This window comes from Oryzias melastigma, linkage group LG4, assembly GCF_002922805.2.
Source record: "Oryzias melastigma strain HK-1 linkage group LG4, ASM292280v2, whole genome shotgun sequence".
Lineage (NCBI taxonomy): Eukaryota > Metazoa > Chordata > Actinopteri > Beloniformes > Adrianichthyidae > Oryzias > Oryzias melastigma.
Window position 1 is genome coordinate 17,930,355 of NC_050515.1, and position 18,485 is coordinate 17,948,839.

At 34.2% G+C, this 18,485-nt stretch overlaps 1 protein-coding gene across 5 annotated transcripts in view; it reads right to left on the bottom strand.

Annotated features, from left to right (window-relative positions):
• The window catches only part of atp11b (ATPase phospholipid transporting 11B (putative)), a 43,605-nt gene extending 25,628 nt beyond the window's left edge, over window positions 1-17,977 (bottom strand). Inside the window, exons 1-17 of one of the 5 annotated variants that reach the window (XR_002919967.2) lie at window positions 17,559-17,976; window positions 12,660-12,776; window positions 12,045-12,134; window positions 9,967-10,047; window positions 9,639-9,746; window positions 8,184-8,312; window positions 6,829-6,932; window positions 6,497-6,544; window positions 6,150-6,214; window positions 5,773-5,854; window positions 5,536-5,686; window positions 4,606-4,803; window positions 4,207-4,365; window positions 3,888-4,075; window positions 2,235-2,303; window positions 1,894-1,967; window positions 559-662 (exon numbers count right to left, since the gene is read on the bottom strand). Coding sequence is in view for 4 of the 5 variants with exons in the window: in XM_024278801.2 (XP_024134569.1) it covers window positions 559-662; window positions 1,894-1,967; window positions 2,235-2,303; window positions 3,888-4,075; window positions 4,207-4,365; window positions 4,606-4,803; window positions 5,536-5,686; window positions 5,773-5,854; window positions 6,150-6,214; window positions 6,497-6,544; window positions 6,829-6,932; window positions 8,184-8,312; window positions 9,639-9,746; window positions 9,967-10,047; window positions 12,045-12,134; window positions 12,660-12,776; window positions 17,559-17,585 (1,794 nt within the window). In the remaining variant the exon portion in view is untranslated. Of the gene's footprint in view, window positions 1-558; window positions 663-1,893; window positions 1,968-2,234; window positions 2,304-3,887; window positions 4,076-4,206; window positions 4,366-4,605; window positions 4,804-5,535; window positions 5,687-5,772; window positions 5,855-6,149; window positions 6,215-6,496; window positions 6,545-6,828; window positions 6,933-8,183; window positions 8,313-9,638; window positions 9,747-9,966; window positions 10,048-12,044; window positions 12,135-12,659; window positions 12,777-17,558 lie in introns of all 5 variants that reach the window. The other 4 variants (XM_024278801.2, XM_024278800.2, XM_024278802.2 and 1 more) reach the window with 4 other exon arrangements.
• Between the last annotated feature and the right edge of the window lie 508 nt (window positions 17,978-18,485).

Genomic DNA, 18,485 nt, shown 5'->3' on the forward strand with positions numbered 1-18,485 from the left:
TGTTAACATCTGCTTGTCTGCCAACTTTTGCATCTTCAGCAGAACCACAGATATAGTTATTGATTTATTAACTTTAACTGTTTTTGTGAACCAGTTACAGCCAACTGTATTAAGAGTTATGCTTTAGAGGTTTTTACTAGCAGGATATTTAAAAAAAAAAAAAACTTTTGAAGGTGCTAATCATGATGGACATAAGATTATAATTTCTGAAACAAAAGACTTGTAGATACTTGACTCAAGTTGATGTTCCAAAATTACAATTTTAAAGTAGTATTGTACTTTTACCATTCTTTTTTTTACTCTTCTCTCTTCACCGATTTCTGTCGCATTTCAAATTTATTTAGGGAGGACAAAGAGGAGCTCAAAAGTAGACAGAATGACATGTTTTGGGAACCTTGTTCTTCTTGCTTTAAATACCAATATTTAACTCCAGTATAGCAATACTTGTAAACACACACACAAAAAGAATAGTGTTATACTGTCATATCAAATTTTCCTCACCTTCAACCAACCATGGTGTTCCATTTACATACATAGAGGCAATAAAGTGTTTCTCACCAGGGCAAACTCATCAACATGGAGTCTTGTTTTTTCAATTTCTCCACTTGTGGCAAAAGGCAAGATGGCTGACTCGGCACCCTTGGTGAAGAGAACTGTTCCTCCTTAAATGTAAAGTAAAGAAAAAATAAAGAAAAAAATTACTCTGATCCCACTATACACAACAAAAGTGTTCAATTCCATCTAAAAAACTATAACCGATAAGTTAAAAAAAAAGCTCTTTTAGGTGTTCTTCAAAGTTATTTGGTTGAGTAGATATAGTTTTTTCCAGGTATTTTATCGCAACTGCCATTACAGAACTCTAATATAATAGATGTTCTGCCTGGTAGTAGTTCATGTGCAAAAAAACTAATAAAAATCTATAGTTTTTATTTGCTTTTAAGGAAATTGATCCATGTTTATTGAATAAAAGAAAAACAGTATGACTTCTTGAAAAGCTGACCATCATAACTTTAAATCAAAAGGACATCTCGGCTTTTCCTTCAGGGAAAAACTACTTATTAGTAGCTGCGTTTCCATTACACTTTTGCGCAAAACTTTTTCGAAATTTCTAGAATTTCGATAAGACAATGTTTCGAAAAAACAGCGTTTCCATTAAACCATGATTATGCGAAAAACTCGAAGTAATTCCCGCGATAAGTCATTAAAAAAACATGACGACGGATTTAAACACTATTTTCATGTGCAGTAGATTCATTCACATTTCTGCCACGGAGCTAGCTCTCATCCTTCCCATTCAGAGAAGACGTCTACGTCTGATCCGAGCCTTGGAGCGGCAGGCTCCTTAAACGCGGGAGCGACGTAGAGTGAAACAGTTTTGTTAAATCGTGGTTGAAGAATTCACCGAAGAGCTGTGGATTCAGCATTTTTGCATGACACGCTCAACTTTTGATGAGCTGTGCGGTGCCCAAGGCAGCCAGTTGCTGTGAAAAAGCGCATTTAACCAGCTTTTCCTGCTTCCTGTCCGAAACGCCATATCCGGTTAATGGTCACGTGACTCGTTTGTTTCGAAAAAAGTGTTTCCATTACAGTTTTTCGAAAAACTACTGTTTCGATACGGCCCAAATACCACCTCCTCTAAGCGCAAAAACTTTATTTCGAAAAAGGCGAGTTTTTTCGAAATTGTGGTGTTTCCATTAGGAGAATTTAATATCGAAATTCCGTTTTTCGAAATTTCAGAGTTAATGGAAACACGACTAGTCTTTTCGTCTTTGTGTTACTATGTGAGTAAACACCGTCTGTTTTTGTGTAACCTCCAATCCTTTGCTTCCACTGGGTTGTAATATTTTTAATATTGATAATATACCGTGCAGTAGCAGAAGAAGACAATATTACCTGAAGGAGTCTGTAATATGACACTCATCCTCCTGCGGTTGGCATCAAACTCCAGCAGATGAAGTAGTTTATACCTGGGGATCCATAAAAAAAACAATGTCGACTCTTACAGAAGATTGTTGTTTTCAAAATGTAATAATTGCAGCAGCGTTTCAGTGACCATCTGTTATTTTTACTACAGTCAAGTTATAGAATCCTAGATGTGCTATAGCAATTGAACCCACAATACGTTTTAAAAAGCTGTTAGGATGAATTAAACTACACTTGAGATTTAACTTTCTCTGGGTGTTAATCCAATAGATGAAAGAACTTCTGTACATTAAGAGTTATGGGAGACATACTTTTCAAACTTGCCAAACGTTTTGATTTCCATGGTATCTCCACTGCTGCCAGTGAAGGCAACTCCAATCCTATAGAAAGAGATAAAAAAAATGTTAGACTTTTTTTTTTTCTTTTCCCCATGGCAACAATGCAAATTGGAGACAAGCCCCTTTGTTGTACTTCCTCAAACGTGTGTTCCATTAAAAAATATAAATTTTCTTAGTGTCACTTAGAGGTGCTGTAAATACAAACAATTAACAAAAATGAGGCGGGAAAAAATAAATTAATTCTGTAGATTTCACTGACAAGACAAAAGCAAACAAGCACAAAAAAAGGAAATTTACAGATAAATATTTGGGTATTTTTCCAGAGTACTCCAAAAAGATTCCTATGAGAATACCAACAGGTATAACTGGACTTTGCATTTGATTTAATATCACATTATTATTATTTTTATTTTGCATTTCTGGAAGACTTAAAAATGACGTGAGAGTTTAAATTAAAAAAATATTTCGAAATACGCAAACGAAAGCCAATGACTCGTGTCGGGGATACATTTTAAAAGCCTGTTGAATAATATTATTGCTGTACTAAACTAATTTCCTTGGGGTTGAGCTAATGAATCATAAACAGTCTGTTTACCTGAGATAATTGGGCTGTGCTTATTCAAACAACAACTAGACATGAAATTTATGCACCATAACTAAGCTGAGTATTACAACTGCGGAAATGAACTCATTTAATTGAGACAGCAGGAGCTGAATATTAGATTTTATTGTACAGTATCAACAAGTGTGTGATTTTCACATTGTTTTGACTGAAAAGTTAGGTTTCTGCCCCTATTGAATTTAATTTTAAGAAATCTCAAGTTTTGTTACACAATAGTTTCTGATTTAGTTTTTCTTAATAACCCTAGAATGGAATCCAGTAGTATTTACGCTTATTTTAATTCTATAAATAGATTCATCTTGATATGTATATGCATTTTTTTATGTTTTAACAGTAAGTATTGTGATTAAATGTTAAGAAAATCTTCATGACAACATATCCAGGGGCAAGACAGTGAAACCTAATGTGGCCTCATTATGCTCTTCAGTGTGTAATTGTATCAAAAGCTAAGCAGAGTGCAAACTAATTAGTTATACGTTTACAGTATGTTCGGGTCTTGTGGAAAGAAATTATATCTCAGCTTCTTTTTCTGCTGTTGTTTAGCATTTTTTTCTGTAAACAGAACAAAAAAAATGAGTTTGAAATGAATAGGGACAATACAAAACTATCTGTATTGCAAAAAAAAAAAAAGGAAAAGTAGTGGCGCTGATATGAATTCAGCTTTTACAGTAAAAAATATTGTGCAAAAAATTTTTAAATTTTATGAAGGATTCTCTGTGAGGTTCTACATTTGAACCCTAAAACTAGAACCTCCAATAAAGAAACAGAAATCCTCTGATATAAGATAATCAGGATGAATGAGAATTAGAACTAGCTTAATTCGAAGCGTTAGAATTTAAAAATTACACAACTTATCACACGACAAATAAAATTAATTGCTAATTTGTCTGTGTTCAAGAATTGCAAATTAGGATTTATTTACACAACTGTCAGTAACTCTACAACTGTAACAAATTTATAGGATTGTGAGATTCTGAATTATGAAAAAGGTACTTCTTTATTACCTTTTTGTTGCCTCAACTAAAGCCTTCTCATCCGGTGAAGAAGCGTAGTACTCCATGTGATTGGAAGAAAACCCATTAACGTGAGAGAATGGATCTGATGCTCCAAGCGGGAGGTCTGGCTGGTCGTAGCTGATCTGAACGGTGTGGCATAACGACACTGCCTTCAGAAATAGGACTTCATCACCAATCTGGATGAATACACAACCGGGAATGGAGAAGAGGAGAAATCAAAACTTGTTCCAGACAATGAAGTGTGATAGATATGCATCCACACGTACATGAGTGTGTGTGTGTGTGAGCGTGTTAGTGTGTGCTTTACCAGGTGAGCCACAGAGCCATCTGGTGAGTCGTCTGTCATTCCCTCTGGTAACAGTTTGCCATTAACTTCACGGTACTTGGTTCCTTTTATTGAACACTCACGGAAGTGCATTTCATTTTCCGTTAGTGTGCCCGTTTTGTCAGTAAACACGTACTCTACCTAGAACATTAGGAAAACAAAGGGCCAAATGAAGATTTCTTCTGACTTTATAAGAATATGTTTAAAACTAAACTGAAACAAAAATAATATATTTATAAAGCTAACACAGTTTTAAGTTACTTTAGCATTACTGCTAAATACAACAAATATACAAAATACAGACTTTTCTATTCTGTTTGTTTACTCATTTGTTTATTTGCAACACATTTAACTATAAACAAAAACATCTCAGAAACACACCTGTCCCAACTCTTCATTCAGGTCGGATGTGTTGACTTGAGCTTTCTGATCAGATTCTTCGTGGTACAAATCTAAATCCCAGCCAATGAAAAACGACCCCAAGAACTTCTGCATCTCCACGGTGACGTAGAGCGAGATGGGAATGATGAAGTTATAGAGGACCAGAAATGCCAGAAAGTCAGATATAAACTTCAGAATCTGAAAAATCAGACAAAAAAAGAGAATAAAAAATAAAAAAGAAATAAAGAGCATATAAAAGGAAAATATTGTAGATGTATATGGAGGAAAGGATCAAAAACTTGAAAGTACTTTTTCCTCATCAAGATCTTATCCACCGCGGACGATGGGGCTCAAACTGACTGACCTAAATCACTCAAGTCAGGCTAATATTTTCCCATTAGGAAATTAATTACTTTTTGTGACAGGAAAGGAGAACCAGCAAGATCACAGGCTGCATGATATCTTACATTATAAATTCATAAGACACAAAAAACAGAGAATCCATACTAAATAAATCAATACCTACTACTGCTGAGCTGTGTTTTAGCAGAATGTCACTTTGAACACTTGAAAGAAAGACAATAATGGGATCCCAAATAATTCTAGAAAAATGCACTCGGTAGCAGATACTCTTCAGTCTCTGAAAACAATGTTGCTTTGTGCACAAAAATGTGTGTTATGTCCCTCTGTGTGACTTGGGACACGGCACATGCTGGTATGTCTTCCTGATTAGTGCTGGCAGTTAATGTGCCAACAGATTAACAAAGATAAAGCACTTCTTTCTTTTATCTTGTAGCAGACATTCCTGACGCCAAAATCTGCCCCATCTACCCTGTTGCGATTTCATCAACATGTTTTCCAGATGACAGAAAGAGAGCAAATGCTGACAAAAAGTGAAAAAGTAAATCTTGTGTATCTGAGCAGACTAACCGGACTGCTGTTTCGCTCCTGTTCAGTTTTCTGGTTGTAGAATGGCTCGTTCCATTTCTCCTCAGCCTGCCAAGCATACTTTAAGATGGTACTGAGGATTGCCTCAAACAGCAGGATGACCAGGTAGATGATGAGAAAAGTATTCATTGACCTGTTAGCAGAATTTTGAAACAGAAGTTTCATCAAAGTATTCTTCAACGACAAAGGTTGTTTTGTTCTCGAGAACAAATTCCTTACTTCTCGACTGCAGAGCGTTTCTGGGACTTGCACTTATAGTTGAGGGCCATCTTGGATTCCATTCCTGTGTAAACTGCCACACCTGTAATGACAAAGATGCTTTAGCCATGACAACAGACCACAACTTTGTCCAATCTCCAACCAAACACAAGAAGTTAAATGTTTAAGCTCTTCATGCAAAAAGACATTTGTGAAACTAATGCTAAAAGAAAAAAAAGGTACAAAAATTGTTAGAAAGAAGTAGCATTAGAAAGTATTTTGTGCAAGTGACATAAAAAACATTGACATTAAATTTGTCTTCAACCAAATTTCTTGTTGCAAAAAAATGGTTACTTTTCTAAATTGTTTACATTTAAAGAAATACATTATTGACTCACCAAAAATCTCTTTAGTATTTTTCAGCCTGGCTCCTCGCAGCAGCAAGTTCTCTGGACCCAACGGTCTATAATCACACATCAAGATAGTACATAAATACAATAATATAATGCACAGAATAATAAAAAAAAATAAATACAATTTTTTAGCACATTATCTTTTTTGCTGACATAACAACCTCAATCATCTAAAGAAACCCTGAATTATTTAATCATCATAAAATGCTATAATTATGATTTACACTTGCTAAAATTATTTCTAATAAAAAACATATTAGGGAGATAAAAGTACAATGAATTATCATTAGGGGTATGTTTTAGCTGCAATGGATGTATGAATCTGGTCTTACCTGACGATTTCTTCCCCATGTTGAATCACAGTAATGCGGCCTACAAATCTGGAATAACAGTATTTTAGATTAGCAGACTGAAAGATAAAAATGTTTTTACATGATCTTTTTTTTCCGGACAAAAATGCAGAAAATCTTAAGTTTTTTTTTCACTTTCATTCATGTATTTTACCTTTTTTTTAACAGAAAGGCATAATTTCTCTGAGATTAAATACTGACATGTTCAGAAAGGTGTCACTGTTGGAATTCATGTATCAATTGACCTCCCTGTAAGTGTGATTTATATGCTTTTCTTTTGATGGTGTGTGAGTTTCTAGACAGGTTGAGATTACCTGTAGAGGTCGGCGTCTGGCTGCTGACACTCAACCACAGCCTGCAAAGCCTCCAGTTGGGACACTGACTGACACACGGATGTCTCTGGCACAGAGAAATGAGTCTGCAAAGAAATGGGACTTTAGAAAAAACAACATGAAAGACAGAAGTGATAAAACAGCTTAAAGAGGTCTATGTGAAAGCTTTTGTTGATTTGATCAGTTAATTTGAAATATTGGTCTATCGTGACAAAAAGTAAAATGCTCATTTTACAATTTCAGTTTGTTTGTTTGTTATAGCACATACAATTTAAAAAAATACTTAAAATATTTATTTTTGTTGCTGCTGTGCTGATACAGGACAGGGAGGGTTGATTTCTCACTGTCACACGCTATAAAGTTAAAACACTCCTGTTACCATTCATGCACACACACAATGCTAATGATGCTAACACAGATACTGATAAGGTAGTAGGGTGTTTCAACCTGTCAGTTCCGAGTCACATCATAAATTTAGTAGATTTTCATACAGTGGATTTATTTGCAAAGTTTTGTGTATTTTGCCGAGCGGCTTTACGATCATTGGCCAACATTTTCAACAGACAGTCAACTTTGGCTACAATTATCATGTTTGGAAGGCAGGTGTCATCAACATGTTTCTCATTGTAAGTGGTTTCTCTATTTGTGGGAGACATAGAACGGCTAATTGATGCAACTAAATTCTCTGTCACGTTTTTGTGCTCGCTGCACAACAGTACAGTTTTGTGATTTAGGGAACGGTAGCATAAAACACCTCTGCTGGCAGGCTGAGGAGTCTGTGCATGACTACGGAACAAGATAAATCAATTCATACTTTGGGTTCAAAGTATGAATTATACTTTTTTGTCATATCATCCAGTTCAAGGACATTTGCTTTGAAGGAAGTTATATGGAACTCTACATATAAAATGTCTCTATAAATAACTTTTTCAATGGGTACAGTCTTTTAAAAGGAAGCCACAAGAAAATTGACAAATTGCAGAGAAAAATAATAGATGCTTTAAAAAAATCAAAACCGATTGAAAAAAAACTTGTGTCAAATTGTACAGTTTAAAAGTTAGCTTGTAAGGAATATTTTAACATGTAGTGCTTTATTAAGAGTTAATGCACTTTTGTCTAGATTAAAAAAATGGTTACTGGTCACACAACTCAAACATTTACTGGAGTGTTGTTCATTAACCCACAATGGAGTATCTTTAAAATATACCAGGACTTCAAGCTGACTTGGGGTACATTCGGTTCAGTCGTTTCCTGAGTGGGTTTGTGTTTGCTTTAAACAGGGTATGCATTTGCCATTCACAACAGTCTTTAGAGCCAAGCACCCAGATCACACAGACCTTGAGGTTGGTCTCTCCATCGAGGCTGGCTGTGGTAATGTGACAAGTCCCATCTGCACGATCCGATGACAACAGCACCAGGTCAACTGGGAAAGTCTCATCTTTAGCCACACGAACAATGTCTCCCACCTGGATGTTTATGCGGACACAAACAATTGTAATAAGTACAGAAGCAATAAATATTTGAATTTATTATGGTCTTAATGACCATAGAATGTTTGATATTCTTACTCAAAACTCAGACAAACTTCAAGAGCATTAAACAAATGTCATTAAAAAATGGATTAAAACATAAGGTTTATAATTGTTTTTAGTTTGAAGTAATTTGGAAAAGTTTGAACAGTAGCAAAAAATGTTTATGGAGATATACAAATGATTTTCTCTATTCACATGCTTTCTTCTTTTTGTCAGACTGGTTATTTGTCAAAGTTAGAAGCAAGCTAAAAGCAGAAATACCCAAGCATTATAGTCATTTGATATTGAAGCACTAAGTGCTATTATAAATTATGTTGGAGATATAATATTTGCCCAACTTAGATTTTTTGATAGAATGAAGCCATAAATGTACTGGTAAAATGTGATACAAAAATTAATATATCCCTGCTAAGAATTAATATCTAAGATTTCAAATACATCGTAATTAATCTATTTTTTCAGAATATTTGAAAGACATTTTTTTTTTGTTTATATGTCTTCAACCAAAAAAAAGTCAATGCGATTTCTAACGTTTTTTACGGCTTTCCTTCTAAACAAGTTTAGACGTTTTCAGCTAAAAATAGAAAAAGAGCCATATAAAATGTTGTGGTTTAATAAAGGTTTTTGAGGCAACTTATTTTTCTACAGGCCTCATCATTGACCTTATAAACTGCTTTTCCCTTTTAAACAGTTTTATTTATTTATTTAAAGCACACACATCATTTAGGCCATGTTGGATCCAGACACTAATTTCCTGCATCTATTGAATAACACCACAAAGAAGATTAGTTAGCATTTTCATTTTCAGACGGTGTTATGGTAATGAGATGAAATCACATCAAATGGAAAAGGTAAGTATTTTGTCTACAATGATTGCAAGTACCTTTATTACTACTATTATTAATTTTAATATATATATATATGTCGATATTTTTAAAAACCTACATAACATTTGGAAGTTTTCTCTGTTTTTTTTTAAATTACTTCTTTATACTTATAACTTTGATTGTCTAAAGATTTTTTTGAACTTTCTCAAAAAATAAAACTCCTATACAGACAATGATTGATGTATATGTTAAAAAAAAAAAAAGTCATCACATGCTCTGGGAATTTAACACCCAAACCAAAGTTAGTACAGAGTGCAGGGGTTAGCTATGAGCGTACAGAACATTCACACCAACAAAGCAGTATAGTTCAAAGAGCAGACATTTGTGCTGAAACCAGATAGCATGACAAAGTTCATTGTTTTTTTTGGATTACCCTGATGTTTTTAGATTTCGTTTGGACCAGACTTCCACTTCGAACCACAAACACTGGAGCTCCGTTTACTTCATTATCTGCCTTGTGTCTTAACCAGTCCTCGTAGCCCTGTGGAGTGAGTCAGTCAAAGGCTTAAGAGAAAAGATGAACATTTTCTTTCACTGGTATGGTTACACAATGCTGGCTTCCTAGTCTCTAAAAAAAAATTAAGCAACAACAACTTGACAGCAGACTTTAAATGTATGCATTTTTGATGATCTTAAGTCTGCAAATAGGTAGGCAGGGTATTTATGACTAAGCCTGTAGAAGATGGTATATGTGTTCTGACCTGTTTTATAGCTGTCACTGTGATCACAAAGAAGAGTGGGAGCCCACTGGTGATTGGTGAGGTTGGAGTATCTATCATTAACTGGAAAGAAAACAGTACAGAATACATGACATGACATCACATCCAAAATGGAAGGAATGTGTAAATTAGAAAAAAAAAAAGCAACCAGCAAGTGAACTAAAAAGACAGAGAAGTGGTGGTTTATGTATGTAACAGGAAACCCCCTCACTTCCTTTTAAAGTTAACCACCATATTCAGTCACACCTACACAGAAGTGCGTCTCCAACTCTATGTAGAGTCACTGATAAAATCCTTCCCGACGTTTCAAATAACTACCTTTGTTATTGCCATAAAAAACAATAAACATACATTTACAAGTAAAAAAAATATACGCATGTATGCAGATTTCCATGTATGAATAATTATCACAGATTTATATGTGTCCTCCAATATTCAACAGACACAAGATATTAGAAGGTTAAAAACAACAATTATAATGTCAAACACATTATTTTATTTAAAAGTAGGAAATGTGATGACAAAATGTTGCCTATTTGCTTTTCTTTACTGCTCACTTTTCCATTTATTTTAGGATATTTTTAATACTGGGATAGTCTGATAGGTAAACTTTAAAAATCCTGGAGAACATGCTCAATATTGCCAGAAGTATTCACAAACCAATCCCAATATTTGAATCCTGGTGCTTCTGTTTCATTGCCACAGGAATATTCATCATAAAGCATCTAGGGGTGCAAGCTGCTTCTTCAAACATTTTTCATAAAAGAATGCCACCTGCCCAACTAGTCCAGTCATGAAATTTGTGTAAGTTGATGTGTCTGTGGTTTTACGATAAAATAGGACACAGCCAGGAAGTGGTAGGCCACAAGGCCAACAGAGTGGGGTTCAGGAAGGGGGTGAAGTACACGGAAGTTATCAACTTTCTGAGATCAATCACTTTAGACCTCTTAAATTCATGTTTCCTTCATATTAGCTTGAAGAACTGTATTAAAGAGCTTCAGGCAATGGGTTTCCATTCATAAGAAGCTGCATACAAACCATACATCACAAAGTACAATGCAAAGCTAAATACATGGAAAAATTGAAAACCAATGCTTGACTCACAACTTCCTAGATGACACTGAAATCTTTTTTTAGCACTTAACTGGCCATCTGATTCACAAACTTTAAGGTCTACAGATTTAGAGCTTGAATAAAAACACAAAAAGATCAAAGTCACATTATTGTTGATTTTGGAAGCAAGGGTGTACCTAAATAGATCTAACTTTTTTTTCCCAAAAAACCAGCTGCATTGAAAGATTTTTTTAACTGATTGTTGTAAACAAAATGAGCATGAAATGCTTAAACAAGTTGACAGCTTAAAGTAAATACCACTGAATATGACACGAATGTTAGTTCTTAAAGTTATAAAAATATATTTTTTCAAGACTACAAATATTAACTAAAGCTGAAACTATGTTACCTTGTTATCTACATATCCAAAATATTTTGTGATCATTAATTTTCTTGGTTACTGACAGAAAATACTCATTGTAGTTTCTAGGAATGTGTCAGAAATGATCTAAATTGCTTGTAAAAAAAAAAAAAAAACATCTCAAAACAAATTCACTGCAAATTTCCCCCCATAAGTTAACTCTCAATGGACCAACAACTTCAATGGTAGCAGAGATATTTTTTGTAAAGTCAAATCAATCCAAGTCAAATCAATTTACTAAACAGCAGTACCAAATACATTAAGGAAAAACCAAATGTGGCCTCAGCAAACATTGATGGATGGAAAAAGTCCAATGCTTTGGGCAAGCTGTAAAGACACATCTCACTGCACTGTGAGGCTATGGGGGTTTCATGCAGAGACTAACTTGTCTCTCTAAAGATTCCTGAAGTTGATGAGTCACTCATGAGAACGAGGATGTCCAAGCGCACACACTCCCAAACAACACGCCCACAACTTAGATCCAGATCACAAAACCTGAATTCCCACATGACTAATTCCAGTGTGTCTGAGAAGACCGTGAACATTCATGGAAAGATTTTTTTTTTTTTTATGAGTGTAAACTTACCTGCACAAGGAAAATAATTAGAAAATAGAAGTTGGCTATCCTTCTGAATTGCTCAAACAGGTTCTTGGGAACAAAATTCCAAACAGTGTACTAAAAGAGAAAACAAAAACAAGGATGTTCTTAACAAGAACAAGAAATAGGAAAAACATGAGAACACATTTTTACTCTCAAAGACTTGTTTGAAAAAGCACAAAACTGGAAAACAAAGCCAATAAGTTTAACCCTACAAGCATTTCAAAGGCTGCTATGGTAAGCGCAGCATACAACTAAACTTGCTAAGAGCTGCATATTTTGTGAGTTTCTCTGGAAAGTCCCTCAGTAACTTGACTTTCTCTGGTTATTTAATGCATGAACTGTGAGTTATTTGTATGGAAGCAGTCTGTTCATCCATTAGTCACCAAGTCCACACATTTCTATGAATCCATCAATTTAAAATACAGTTTAAAAAAACTAAGAACATATGTACACATGTGTTCCATTGACTTCATAAATGTGCAGTTTGTTATCCCAGTTAGCACCGATTTCGCCAAAAAGCTTATAGATTTAGTAGCTAATCCTAAAATGCAAAGTTTCATAAAACACAACACATTTATTGACTGAAAAATGTTTTTTTACCTTTGATGAGATGATTCTGTTATCTGCAAAGCGCTGAGGTATGTAGTGGCCATTCTGGGGAAATCGGTTTGCTACGTAAACTGTCCTGGTGTCACTCTGATGAGGGGGGTCAACGCCCTGAGAGAACAGAGAGACAGGTTAAGGAAACGCCAAAGATGACAAGCTATTTAAGCAAATTTAATAAATTAGACAATTAAAAGAAATCAACTAGAGTTTAATCACAGAAGAATTTCACGTCAGTCTGCTTTTACTGATCCCACTATTTTTGCAAGATTGGTCCAAGAGCAACTTTTGTCATCAACCAGTGAACTCCAACAAACACCAGCATTAGACGAACACATTTATAAAAATAAAAAAGTGGTAACTTTAAACTTAAATGAACACACATACTTAGGCTTCTTACAAAAATGTAATTAAAAAATATGCAATATTTGTTTACATTTTTAGTTTTTTGAAAGTGCTATGCAAAAAAAAAAAAAATAGATTTTTTACATGTTTGTCCTTTTCTCAAATCACAAAATACTTTTTAAAATTACCCTAAAGTAAAAGAATCAGACAGCGTAGATGGAAAAAAGGCCAACCATTGGCTGCTGTGTCTCGACAATAAAAACAACGAGTGTGTATGTTGTGGCAACATGAGGTCGCACAAGCTTTCTGCCTCCATTAGGGCAGAGACAATATCAGTTTGATTTACAGAAATACAAAAATAAAAAAGGATGAACTCGTGTATTTCCAGAAACTGGTTATAACATAAGGTAAAGGTAAAAAGAAGTCTTATCTCAGTTTTTTCCAAATAATCAAAAATGGCGGCGATGTTACACTTAATTTATATATATATATATATATATATATATATATATATATATATTAGGGCTGGGCGATAAAACGATATATATATATATATATATATATATATAAAACAATCATGAAGAACTAAGAAGAGAAAATGGTTGCAAAAATCATGAGTTTATGGCATAAATAGAACTGGCAATGCGAGTTAAACACAAGACCTGATAAGATGTTGATCAGATGGTTGCCACTGTGGATCTGCTAAACAAGTTCACTGATGAGAAAATATGTTTATGCCATTAAACAGTTTGTACAACTTGCACAACTATGCAGATTAGTGACAAATTACAAGAGGTAAACATTAGCCAGGACTTAAGCTTTTACTCTAAACTTATTTAGACTTTGTATGTTTTTTAAAGACCCAATCTGATGAAAATTGAGGTTTTGGGCTTTTTAACTTGTGGCTTTGGTGTTTGTTTGTTTTTTCCTGAAGATGGAAGATATAACCTAAGAAAGTTTAGATTAAAAGTGCATTTCTGAGTGCTTCTTTATTCAAATCATCGTGAATGTGAAATGCTGTGACATAGAAAATATGCTCGGTGGGAAAGCCCGTTGACAAATCGATTTCCGTGGGCTTATGCAAATTTGCTATTAAATGAAAATCATTTTTTCGATAATCAATATTTTTTAAGCAATTTGGATCGGTGTTTAAAACCATCTAACTCAATATCCATCCAGCTAAGTTACATTGGTCACTGTGATAAAAAAAAAAAAGAAAAAAGAAACATGGTGTAATAAAGGAATATAAAGTGCACTGCCACAAATCTGAACACAGATGGACATTTAATCCCTTCATGAAACATGCAACCCTCTCGCAGCACACTCAACTGTAAATGACAGAGGGGTCTTAAGTTCTTTGTTAGACTATTTACAAAAAGCAGGCCAAACCAATGCATAATAAAGCTAAGAGAATGAATAGCCTTGACCAAAGATATAGACAAAAACATATGTATTTCTTAATAAATACAGACAATTGTTAATTATTTAAGTGCTTTACTAATGATGGTGGATAATTAGAGCTGCTGCAAGAATGTCAATAGACAGCTATAAATTAGCAGCAAACTTTAGTTTCAGTGGAGCGGCAGTAGTTTATAAGAAATTTCACTCCGAGTTGTGGACGGATTGTTGGCATGGTATAAGACTGCCTAATTTCCCATCATCCCTTTGTTTACAATCTCTTCCGCTATCTTATAGTCCCTCACAACCCCAACTTAATATTACTGGTGCAAAGAAAATGCAGAGTACTTTCTGAGTCATCCAGCCGTACAGCTTTGAGCCGGGTGCCAGCTCAGAGGAGGACAATGAAGACATGAGTGGATCTATTTGTCTGCAAGTAGATGCATCATAATGGAGCAGAGAAGGGAGCTTGTGGCCTGCTACAATCTTTATTCATCTGCTCCTGATTCATAATGATTTGAATAAAGAAATAACCAGAAATGCAATTTTAAGCTAAATTTTCTTGATGTTGTATGAGAAAAATTCCACAAAAACATGTTAAAAACACCAAAAACACAATTTTCATTGGAGTGAGTTTTTAAAGTTTAATGCAGACAATAAAAAGGATTAAAGCATGCTTCTGCTTGGTTAGGAGATGGACTTTTGTCATGGGAATTATAAGTCCTGGTATAATGACAGACAGAGCTGAAGTCAAAGATTACCAATAAAAAACTTTCAAACTGCCACAACTACATCTTTCTATTAGTTAAGAGACAACAAATACAGCAACCATAATATTTTTCACACCTACACAGACCATCGAAATGCCTTTAGTGAAACTTTTTGATAAGTGGCATTTAGATAGACTTTAATTAACTTTTAATTAACCACACATGCTAATTAGATGAGATGGGTCAAAAGAACAGAGCTATCACAAATGACAAAGAGCCCGCTATACTTTTAAATTGACCTGAATTCTCAGCGGCCTTGCTTGAAGGTAATGGTGCAGATTAATCTCTTAAGGCAAAACGAAAACTTTTTAGTTCCTTCAAATCAGAGAGTACCTTGTGACTAAGACATGGCAGCTAAAATAATAAAAAAGACCTCAACAAAAATGAAACTTACTAGTTATATTTTGTGCTTATGTCACAAAACAACTCATTCATTCCGATAGGCACAGGGCCCTCACATGGTCCACCAAACTTCAGTCACACAGCTCTCATTTACTGGACACTCCAATGTCAGAATTGATATTTTTCCATGTGGAATTAAGTTGGAGAAAAATGTAAAAATAAATAAATAAATAAATGGAAATAACACACTGTCCCATTGAAGGGTAAAACTGTTTGGGTTAATGTACAAAGCTACTAAAACACACTTCCTGCATTGGTAACATCTTCAAACTGAACCCATGGGTCAGGTCAGCCTTTTTGATTTATTAACCCACAGATAGCTGTTTAAATAGCTTTGTACATGTGACAATGACAAATAAAAGTACCGTAAATATCTAACCACTTACCAGGAGGTTAAGATAAGAGTACTGTACTCTGACATCACTGTTGCTAAACAGATTTTGTGTAACCAGTATTACACTTTTGGATACAGCTGGGAGACGAAAGGGGTTGCAGAAAATAAAGCATAGATTTTCCTTTCTGAATAATATCTAAAGTCTTATTTGTTCTCAAAGGGAAAATATATACTGTACATATATAGTATAAATGCAGTATTGTTTATATTGTATATATACAGGTGGTATATAGTCTAAAAATTAAATATTTTTTTGATTTTAGTAAATATGTTTTTAGGAGTAAACTGCATAATATATTAGAGATGAGTGTTTTTTTTTTGATTATATATAAAAAAAATACTCTTGATGTTAGACGTTTTAATAATTCAGGTAATTTACTTGAAACATAAGAATGATATGTATTACTGACATTTGTATCACATTTTTTAAATAGCTTTATTAAAAAAACACTAAAATTACTTACAGTAAAGAACAAAAAACAATAAACTGTACATCAATTTTTAAAAAAAGTAAAAAATCTTCAAAACAAAAATGTATAAAAGGTAACATTTACAGAGATTATGGTTTTAATTGCTTTTTTTATTGTTGTCGGTGGTACTGGGAGAAATAGTGTGTAAATACTGTCTTATCTGAGCAAGCAATTCAAAGAAATTTTAAGTTTTATTGCTAAATTTGATGTTATGAATTTAATATCTTATTAATAAAATCAGGAGATTTATCAGATAAAATTGTACAGATAGCTTATAATCATGGTTCATAAAACATTATTTAAGTCAGGAAGAAATTGAGATTGATTTTAGCCCTGATATTAGTTGACAATTTGTTCCAAATTAGTTAAAAGTGCTTACAGGTCCATAATATGTGTACTAATGTTTCTTCATACTGTTTAAAAAATTTATAGTTTGCACCTGCAGTATTCATAGTTTATTGGTTAGCATTTGAAAACTTGGTTTAGCCAAACCTACACTTTAACTTAGAATTAGTAAACGGAAGTTAACTTTATAAAGAGTTAGAAGTAATGTGTAAACAAGAGTTAAAAATTTACTCGTTCTCTCTCTTTATTTATTTATTTTATTTTACTTTATTATTTTTTTTACTTTTTTTGAATATATATTATTTAACAAAAAAGCACCTTTCATTCATAAACACAATCGAATTAAAGTTCCCAGACTATGCTAATTTCAGACTTTTAGTTAGCCACTTAGCTAGCGATATGTTCACCAACTTTCAGGTACATTAGTTAAATTAAAACAATTGCAGACGTCATTGTATATTTCAAAACATTTTTAAATGTTACTTAAAACTTCAACACTGACTTAACTTTATTTCTACTTTAAGATTTAAACTAGTTTTGTGCAGCTTTCAACTGTTGGGTTAGCCGGGATGGTAAATGTTAGCTAAGGTAACGTACCTGACTGTCATCAAAGCAATGTTTTGTACACATCGGAAAGAGCGAAGCAGCTAGGTCAACCGGCTAAAATTAGCCAAATAAAGTTTAAATTGGTTTCCGTTTGCCCAAAAGTATTTATATTTAATGCTAACTCGGGGCGAATAACGCAAAGGGAAATGTAGGAAAGCAGTTTTACCAGCTGCTGTCGTATCCACCGAAGCATCCTCGCCGTTTTCGTTCCAAATAGCCAGCACAGTCGTTAGCTCTGCGCTAGCACTAGCTACTCCAACAAACCCGCTTTGAGGCAAGAATATATCCTCCACAGTCAGCTGTTCTCGGTCGCATTGCGCGGCACATTCACTCGATGTGACTGCGCAAGAAAACGCATCCAGTCTTTTCCATTGCGCGCTAGAGTCGGAGAGATGATCCCCAGCGAAAGTGACAGACGGTTGGTTGCGGAGTCTCTGCGAGCTCCGCTACTACATCACTGCTGTGCCACGACCACTTTCATCCTGCCAGCAGCGCACACAAACGCGGCGCGCGGCGCACACACCCACAGGCAGGGAGCTGTGCAACTGGCTGCTCTCTGCGGCCTTTCAACGCCCCCTACCTGTGTGCGATCAGAGTAAAAACAAAGACAAATATCTTTCAGTAGTTCATCTATTCCAATTGATATGTCTATAAATTCAGCATACAGCAACCACAAAGAGGTTGCAGCTCAACAATTTGTTTTAATTCAAACTAAACTCACTTTTAATGTTATTTTTTTCCACAATTGTTGCACAATTAAAACAAAGCAGTTTTGTTTACCTTTCAAATAAAAGGGTTTACACTTTCTCCTCCCAGATTGGTGTTAAAAAGTACAAATATAATACATGTTTTATAATTTCAGAATCAGAATTTCCTTCAATTGCATTATATGCACAACATAAGCTATGATGCTCTCTATGTGTTTGAAAAAATATATAAAATTGCAAGATTTAAAATAAAAATACATTTTAAATAGAAAACTGGAAGTTCTTAGTTTTTGTCTGTTCTTATATTTGTTTATTTTTTTGTTTTCTGATGCCCTCCTTCTGCACATAAACAAGGCATCAAACTCAATAATGTTAAACTTTATGAC